We start from the raw sequence: 9803 nt of genomic DNA on the forward strand, positions 1-9803 counted from the left end.
CGTGGGCTCGGACGGTGCCCTGGCAGGCCGCGAACACCGTGAGGATGCGAGCGACGTGGTAAGTCCTGTTCATTTTCTTGCACAGTTTCATTCGTGAATGGCCGTGTAGTTTCAGCTACATTGCCTTAATTCGCACGTATACATGTGCAGGAACAGTACGAATGCGACTCGGATGACACGGACCAACTAAACGTGGGCTCGGACGGTGCCCTGGCAGGCCGCGAACACCGTGAGGATGCGAGCGACGTGGTAAGTCCTGTTTATTTTCTTGCACAGTTTCATTCGTGAATGGCCGTGTAGTTTCAGCTACATTGACTTAATTCGCACGTATACATGTGCAGGAACAATACGAATGCGACTCGGTCGACACGGACCAACTAAACGTGGGCTCGGATGGTGCCGTGGCAGGCCGCGAACACCGTGAGGATGCGAGCGACGTGGTAAGTCGTGTTCATTTCCTTTCACAGTTTCATTCGTGAATGGCCGTGTAGTTTTTGCTGCATGACTTAATTCGCTTGTATACATGTGCGCAGGAACAATACGAATGCGACTCGGACGACTCGGACCAACGAAACGTGGGCTCGGACGGTGCCCTAGCAGACAATCTTGCGGCGGAGATTGAGACAAGCGTAAGCTTTATATGCATTTAATGATTTAACTACCTGAACTAAAAAGTGCAGCAAAATGGTATGGTGTGTCATGGTTCTTGCCGTTCGTAGGACGCCGAGAGTTCATGCGAACCCAACTGCGAGCCGCCTACATCAGCGGACTTGCCGACCGTGGCCGGTGGTACGTCGGATGCAGAACCGAATGTACGTACTCAGTTTGGGTGATTTTTAATTTTTTTCCCATTCTGCAAGCGGGGTACTGAGGTCGACGTGTACGTATGAGAGGCAGCTGTGCATAAATTATAGCGGCTACCTCAAGTAGTATAAATAATGCTTAAAGTTCGAAAAGCCTTCTTCATGAATAGCCCTTAAAATAAACCTATTTTTAGAAGATTCATTTGTAAAATCAGTTCTGTATAAAAAACAATGTAGAATGTGTATTGCCGTAGGAGAATTTTTATGCCCTTTTTTTTGCGCCATATCTGAAGGGTTTTTGGGCTTCACACACGTGCGTTGTTATATTTGTCACAGGACTTTGAAGGGGATTACGAGTACTCGGACTACAGCTTCTCATGCAGTGCCTGCAGCAGCTCCAGTGATGATGAGAGAAGTGACACCTCGGTAAGCCCTTCTATGCTGTGAACCCGTCATGGTGGCTCAGTGGCTACGGCATTGCTCTGCTAAGCACAAGTTCATGGGATCGAAACCCAGCTGCGGTAGCCACTTTTATGATGGAGGCGAAAAGCAAAAATGCTCGTGTGTTCGACATTTCGTTGCACGTTAAAGATCCCCAGGTGATGAGCCCTCCACTACGGCATGCCTCATCACCTTCGTTGCGTCGGCGCGTTAAACCCCACAATCAATCAACCTTCCATGCTGTGAATATTAAATCTTAATTAGCTACAGTTGCACACTGGCTGGAGTATCACTCTCCGGTGTACAAGCTTAGTTGAAGGGAGGAAGTATTAATTTATAATGCTAGGAGCTGGTGCAGTCAATATAGCGTCATAAATAGCCACATTTCTGGCAGCAGCAGTTCTGCCATCTTTTTGTATGCCCCGTTCAACTATTTCCACCTGTCTGTACACCAATAAACTGGTATTTACACTTGGGATTTTTTTTTCTTACATGGTCGTACAGTTTGTTGTTTGTCATCATAGCCTTGAAAATAATGCCTCATCACTGTTGTCTTTGTGCAGGAGCCTGATCCCAACCAGCCGGGCAGTGGTACAACACATCACCCTGAGATTGCTGGTCTTTTTAAAGAGGTCCTGTCTCGGAAGCTGGTGGTTTTGAAAGGAGACATCCTACTCATGGTTCTGAAGTACGCTCTGCGGATGAATTTGTCATTCACAGGCCTAGCAAGCCTTGTGGACATGATCAACTCATTTTTCGATAGTCCTGTTCTTCCCCGTTCTAAATATTTTGTTAATAAGTTGTTAGGTTGCCAAGGGACCCAGATGACATTTCATTTCTTTTGCCCTGAGTGCATGATTTACGTTGGTGAGGGTGGACCAGGAGTATCACTGCAGTGTCCTGAATGTAAGAGGGTGTGTGGATCGTCTCCACTTTGCGATGCACCTTTTTTTGTGCTTTTTGATATTCCCTCACAACTTCAGAAGCTCCTCAAGGGCTGTGAGTTTCTGGATTTGACAGAGCCCCTCGAGTTCAATGGCACTTTGAGCGACATGAAGGATGGGAGCATGTACCGAGACTTCGTGACTGCAACAAGAAAAGCCGGCCACAGGATAAGCTTTTCGTGGAACACAGATGGCACCCCCGTTTTCAGATCGAGTCGCACATCTATTTGGCCAATCCAGCTTGTCGTGAATGAACTTCCCGTACCCGAAAGAATGAGGAAGCTTGTTTTGGCTGGTCTCTAGTTCGGGAAGGAAAAGCTCCATATGGGAATCTTCCAAGCACCACTTGTCGAGACGATGCATTCTCTGGCAGACGAGGGATTTCTGCTTCACCACAAGGGGAAAGAGAAACTCTTCAGGGGATTTTGCATTTGCTGTGCCGTAGACTCAGTTGCAAGAGCACCCATGCAGGGCATGAAACAGTTTAACGCGTATTATGGGTGTAACTGGTGCTTGCACCCAGGTGACACACTAGGGGGTAAGGTGGTAAAGTACCCCGTTGAACAAAATGCTGTTGAGAGGAGCGAGAAGCAGATGGTAGAAGACATGGAGAAGGCAGCCATGCAAGCTAAGCCTAAGCCGTTTAATGGTGTAATTACCGTCTCTCCACTGATCAACATGCCACAATTTCATATAGTGTGGAGCTTTGTTCCGGACTATATGCATTGTGTGCTGTTGGGAGTGGTGCGCCAGTTTTTAGAGTTGTGGCTTGAATCAACCGGAAAGACGTTCTATGTCGGGCGTAGCCAGCAGGCCATTGATAGCAGGTTAATGGCTGTTTCACCACCAAAAGATGTAAGGAGAGCCCCAAGGCCCACCAAGGAGAAGCGCTTTTGGAAAGCAAAAGAGTGTGAAAATTGGCTGCTTTTTTACAGCTTGCCAGTACTGGATGGCATTTTGGATCGGCAGTATTTGCAGCACTGGGCCTGTCTGGTGGAGGCTCTGCATATTATGCTGGAGCCCAGGGTGTCATTCACTGACCTTGCTGTTGCAGAGGGCCTCCTTTTGGACTTCCATGGCAATGCTGAAGTGCTGTATGGACCTGAGTGCATGACGTACAACATGCACCAGCTGCTCCATCTCGGCAAAAGCGTGCGCCATTGGGGTCCACTGTGGGCGCACTTAGCATTTCCTTTCGAGGCGGGTAATGGCACCCTGAAGGCAGCCGTGAAAGCTTCCAATGGCATTGCTAGTCAGATAGGCCGGATGCTGCAAATAGACACTGTTGTGGAACAGTGCTGAGCTTAGCACGAACCAAAATGCCCTCGAGTACTGTGCATCACTAACTAAGACGTTAACCAAAAAGGCCATTTCCACTTCTGAGGGGGTGCATTTCTTGGGCAGGGGCAGCCCGTTCATGGCTCCTGACTGTACTGTCAGAAATGTGGAGCTTGTGTCGGGAAGTTGTACTGAATTCAACCGTATCTGCTTTAATGGTAGCATAATCACCAAGAGAGTCTATGCCCAGGGCAAGAGAAACAACAGCTCTGTTGTGCAGCTTGTCGATGGCACATTTGCTGTTGTCGAAAACATTGTCCTAAACAATGGCTCCGGTTTTTTGCTTGTACATCGACTGAAATGTAGAAAGCTGAGGTTTCCTTCTGTTGAAATGAAGCACGTGCTGCAAGTAGTTTACATTTGTAATTACATGGAGGTAGTGCTGTTGTCTTCTGTTCACACTCTTGGCATTTTCATGGAATTGAACAGCAAGTTCGTGTGTCCAATTCCTAGTTCTTACACCCTTTAACTGGCACAGTTCAATTAAAATTTTGGTGTTGAACATGCCAAAGCTACACATGGGCTAAGAGGCACACCGTAGTGGAGGGCTCCGGATTAATTTTAACCACCTGGGGACCTTTAACGTGCGCAGAAATCTTGGAGCACGAGAGTGTTTTTGCTCTTCGCCTTCATCAGAAAAGTGGCCGCCGCGGCCGGGAATCGATCTTGTGACCTTGTGCTCAGCAGCGCAACGCCATAGCCACTGAGCCACCGCAGTGGGTAGTGGTGCGACTCATAATTTTGATTTACATGCTGCCATCCTTCTATAAAAGTAGTGTGCTAAGGTCTCATTGAACTAAAGCAGTAGGCAATCGAGGGGTCTTCTGCTGTTATCATGCGTGTGGTTGTGTCACTTCAGGATGAAACCCTCTCCCAAAAGTCTTCAGCCACATCTCTGAAGTGCTGACCGAATCCATTTTTTGTGAAATTTCCGTAGTGCATCCCTCCATTGAATCCTTGGCAGGCCTCTCTTGCATTTACAATCTATTGGGAGCCACTACTCTGTCAAACGGGTTGTCCATGCGCATGACATGACCTGCCCATGTCCATTTTCCTTACTTAATTTCAGCTAGAACGTCTTCCACATAAGTGTGTTTGAAGGGACACTAAAGGCTAAATGAAGTTTTGTTTTTACTGAAAGATCATACGTTACGTAGCTCTCTTGGCTTTTGTTCGATGAGCAACGATGTGTTACTTGCTGAGAAATAAGCCAACAAATCTGGCATTTTCCCTCCCCCGCTTTCCTTTCATGTTTTCGTGACGTATCTGTTGCGTTGCAAAGAGCAGCATATAAAAGCTGTAGTATTCATTTTTTAGATACGTTGAGCTCATTTAAGGTGCGTTTATTTCACGTGCTCAAAAACTTCACAACAGTTTATTCGAAGAAAAACACTTTTATAGATGCTCCTCCAGCAAGCTCTCGCCGTTCTCAACTTTTGTGACGTCACGAACCGTAGTACCCAAAAGTGTGCGGGGCTTCGTCGCCTGTTTTCACGTTTTTGGCATTTTCAGCCTTATTTAACATCTGCCGGTTGTGAGAATGGTATTTTTAGATTCTCTGCACGGTAATTTATCGAAGCAGGCAAACTTGCGTTTACCCTTTAATGTCCCTTTTATCCACACAGCAGTTTCCTTGTCCCTGAGCGTGACTCCTAGCATTCTTCTTTCCATAGTCCGTTGGGCTGATGTTTCCTTTCTAGTCATTTAGTGAACCCCCACAGTGTGTTGCTGTAATTTCATACTATGTAGAAAACATTTGTTTTTTTCACTATGTTGCTGTAATTTCATACAATGCACATTGCATTACACAGGTCATTAGTTCACTACAAAACGTTGTGGTTCTCTTCCACCACTTATATTTGCTGTGGTCATTGTAGAGAGCTTGTGAAATGGTTTCTTTTTTCATATGTAATTTTAAATTGTGTTTTAATCAAGGAATCTATAGATGGTTCATATACTCTGTTTCATTGTGGGTATGTGCAATTCTTACACCAACTTATCCTGTTTGTTTTGCATTGGCTATGTAGAAAGTGTACCCTGGGTCTATAGTGATATGGTTTACATGAGGTTGTATCATTTAAAGTGTATGTACAGTGCCCTAGAGCTTTTCCTTCTTTCTGAATTTTGTTGGAGTAGTTCAAACATATTTGTGCACTAATTGCAATGTTGTGTGTGGTTCATTGGGAACATTTGTAAATAATCATGCATTTGTAAATAGTTCTGTATTGTAATCATATGTAAATAATTGATGTAAAAATGAATAAACTGATTATTAATAAGCTTTTTTGCTTTTATAAATTTCTTGCACACATCCCTGACAGTAACCGAGAGGTTATCACAAAATATCCTAGGAAATAAGCTTTAGTTTTGATAGTTGAGTGTCTTCAATTCAAGAAGCTCACCACTGAATGGCTCAATACAAGATATGGTTCCAATGGGATCGCAATACTAGAACTGATATTTAATGGGTTTTGATCAGGGAGCACATGTGTGCAGTGCAGTCACCGATATTGATTTTCCAGATGAGGTCACAGTGCATTTCTTTGGTCTTTTAATTGGTATTGCCCAATTGCAGCTCTAGCTTTCATTTGCCCATACAATTTATGTAGTGAAAGCAGTTACAGACTGCTACCACCGCAGAACTTCTCTGGGCCGGTAAACTAACATATACATATCAGATCACCAGCCTGTCTACGCCCACTGCAGGGCAAAGGCCTCTCCCATTATTCTCCAATTACCTCGGTCCTGTGCCAACTGTGACCAATTTGTCCCCGCAAACTTCTTGATCTCATCTGCCCATCTAACTTTCTGCCGCCCCCTGCAGCGCTTGCCTTCTCTAGGGATCCACTCTGTTACCCTTAATGACCAGCGGTTATCTTGCCTTCGCATTACATGCCCTGCCCAGGTCCATTTCTTCTTCTTAATTTCTACTAATATGTCTTTAACACCAGTTTGCTCCCTGACCCACTCCGCTCTCTTCTTGTCCCTTAATGTTACACCTATCATTTTCCGCTCCATTGCCCGCTGAGTCGTTCTCAATTTAAGTTGAACCCTCTTAGTGAGCCTCCAAGTTTCTGCCCCGTAGGTGAGTACCGGTAAGATGCAGCTGTCATACACTTTCTTCTTCAACGACAATGGTAGGCTGCTATTCATTATCTGATAATGTCTGCCATATGCACCCCACCCCATTCTGATCCTTCTAATTATCTCTGCCTCATGGTTGGGATCTGGGGTCACAACTTGGCCTAAGTATATATATTCGCTTACCACTTCCACTGCCTCGCCATCTATCTCAAACTGCTGTGCTGTCCAGAGGTTATTGATCATTACTTTAGTTTTCTGCATATTAATTTTCAGGCCCACGGTTCTACTCTGTTCGCCCAGTGCGGAAAGCATGCTTTGCAATTCGTCCCCCGAGTTACTTAGCAAGGCAACGTCATCAGCAAATCTGAGGTTACTGAGGTATTCTCCATTAACCCTTACTCCCACCTGTTCCCAATCCAACGTTCTGAATACTTCTTGTAAGCATGCTGTGAATAACATTGGAGAGATTGTGTCTCCTTGTCTGACACCCTTCCTTATAGGTAGTTTACTGCTCTCCTTATGGAGGATGATGGTAGCTGTAGACCCATTATAGATATCCTCTAGTATTCTTACATAATGCTCATCTACCCCCTGGTTCCGTAATGCCTGAATGACTGCTAGGGTTTCGACCGAGTCAAAGGCTTTCTCATAATCTATGAAGGCTATATATAGGGGTTGAGTATACTCAGCGCACTTCTCTATCACCTGATTGATCGTGTGAATATGGTCCATTGTTGAATAACCTTTACGGAACCCTGCTTGTTCTTTAGGTTGACTGAAATCTAAGGTTGCAGAGATTCGGTTAGCGATTACCTTGGTAAATACCTTGTAGACGACTGACAGTAAGCTGATCGGCCTGTAGTTTTTCAAGTCCTTCATGTCGCCTTTCTTATGGATTAGGATGATGTTCGCGTTCTTCCAAGATTCCGGTACCATTGCGGTCATTAGGCATTGCGTATACAGGTTTGACAGTTTTTCAAGTACAATTTCTCCGCCATCCTTCAAGAGGTCTGCTGTTATCTGATCCTCACCAGGTGCTTTGCCCCCTTTCATTTCTTTCAAGACCTTCCTTACTTCTTCGGTCGTTACTGGTGGGATGTCTATCTCCTCTGAACTACTGTCTCGTTCGGCATTATCCTGTATGTCCCGGCTACTGTACAGATCCCTATAGAACTCCTCGGCCACTGTGACTATTTTATCCCTATTTGTGATGACATTGCCTTGCTTATCCTTAAGTGCATACATCTGATTTTTCCCCACGCCAAGACGTCTCTTTACTGCTTTCAGGCTACCTCCGTTCTTTACAGCGTATTCGATCCTCTCCATATTATACTTCCGTATGTCAGCTGTCTTGCGCTTATTGATTAACTTCGAGAGCTCGGCTAGTTCTATTCTGTCAGCTGCGGTAGAGATTCTCATGGTTTGCCGTTTCCTGATTAGATCTTTCGTCTCCTGTGAAAGTTTACCAGTATCCTGTCTAGCCATAGTGCCCCCGACTTCTACTGCACACTCCGTGAGAATGCGTGTAAGGTTGTCGCTGGCTTCCTGTGTCGTAAGCTCGGCTTCCTCGTTAAGGGCGGAATATCGGTTCTGCAGCGCGATCCTGAATTCTTCTACTTTACGTCTTACTGTTTGTTCATTTATCGGCTTCTTTCGTACTAGCTTGTTCCGGTCCCTCCTCAACTCTAGCCTAATTCGAGATCTTACCATACGGTGGTCACTACACCTTACCCTTCCGAGCACTTCCACATCCTGCACGACGCCAGGGTTATCGCATAATATGAAGTCTATTTCATTTTTGTGCTCCCCATTCGGGCTCCTCCAGGTCCACTTCCGACTCTCCCGTTTACAGAAGAAGGTATTCATTATGCGTAGGTTATTCCGTTCTGCAAACTCAACTAGTAGGTCCCCCCTGCTATTTCTACAGCCCAGACCATAGTTCCCAACTGCCTTGTCTCCAGCTTGATTCTTGCCTACTTTAGCATTGAAGTCCCCCATAACTACAGTATACTGCGTTTTTACTTTAGCCATTGCCGATTCCACATCTTCATAGAAGCGTTCCACTGCTTGGTCGTCGTGGCTGGATGTGGGCGCGTAGCCCTGCACCACCTTGAGCTTGCACCTCTTATTGAGCTTAATTACAAGAGCTGCTACCCTTTCGTTAATGCTGTAGTATTCGTCTATGTTGCCAGCTATGCTTTTATTGACTAGAAATCCCGCTCCCAGTTCTCTTCTGTCGTCTAGACCACGGTAACATAAGACGTGTCCATTTTTCAGCACCGTAAAGGCTTCGCCTGCCCTCCTAACCTCGCTAAGCCCTATTACATCCCATTTAATGCCCTCTAATTCCTCGAACAACACCTCGAGACTTGCTTCGCTAGATAAGGTTTGCACGTTAAACGTTGCCAGGTTCAGATTCCATTGGCGGCCTGTCCGGATCCAGTGATTCTTAGCACCCTCTGCTGCGTCACAGGTCTGACCGCCGCCGTGGTCAGTTGCTTCGCAGCCGCTGGGGACTGAGGGCCGAGGGTTAGTTGGCGTATTCATGGGAGGTTGTGGCCGTTACTACACCAGGGTGGCCAATCCTGCTCTGGTGAGGGAGTGCATTACCGGCAATGGTCGCCGGGGTCAGGCCGCACCCCAAGCCCCTTTGTGCAATTCCATCAATACGCGGATTTTTTTTTTTTAATCCGGTGGGAATTGTCCGGCACCGGGATTCGAACCACGGTCCTTCTGCACGCGAGGCGGGTGTTCTACCTCTACGCCATCGCTGCATCACATATCAGATAAAATGAGTTAAATTAATTAGATACAACCTGACTGAACTTTCCCATTGGGTCATCTTTTTGCAGCCAATGGGTCCAATTGGACCAACAGGAAGCAGCCATCCAATTGGTTTGCCATTTGGCCAACCTATTGGAGCATGGGCCCAATGGGAATCACTCCAATAGGTCAAGCCAATGGGTCCAATTGGGCCAACAGGAAGCAGCCACCCATTTGGTTTGCCAATAGGTTTGCCAATTGGCCAACCTATTGGAGCATGGGCCCAATGGGAATCACTCCAATAGGTCAAGTTGGACCCATTGGCCTTCCAATTGGACCCATTAGGTGACCATTTGGACCCATTGGGTTTCCAATTGGACCAATTGGTCGGCCAATGTTTTTTTTCGGCTGGGGGTGCACTGTCAGAAGA

The 9803-nt window shown here is 46.1% G+C and overlaps 1 protein-coding gene across 1 annotated transcript; it reads left to right on the top strand.

Moving 5' to 3' along the window:
* Positions 1-288: 288 nt before the first annotated feature.
* LOC144158083 (uncharacterized) lies at positions 289-2491 on the top strand. The gene is made up of 6 exons (XM_077688742.1): positions 289-294; positions 342-440; positions 534-629; positions 720-812; positions 1140-1229; positions 1808-2491. Exons 1-6 carry the CDS (start codon positions 289-291, stop codon positions 2489-2491), a joined length of 1068 nt encoding a protein of 355 aa, XP_077544868.1.
* Positions 2492-9803: the final 7312 nt, after the last annotated feature.

This window comes from Haemaphysalis longicornis, unplaced genomic scaffold (genome assembly GCF_048455015.1).
Source record: "Haemaphysalis longicornis isolate Haplotype H1 unplaced genomic scaffold, Haemaphysalis longicornis Haplotype H1 scaffold_10, whole genome shotgun sequence".
NCBI classification, from domain to species: Eukaryota; Metazoa; Arthropoda; class Arachnida; order Ixodida; family Ixodidae; genus Haemaphysalis; species Haemaphysalis longicornis.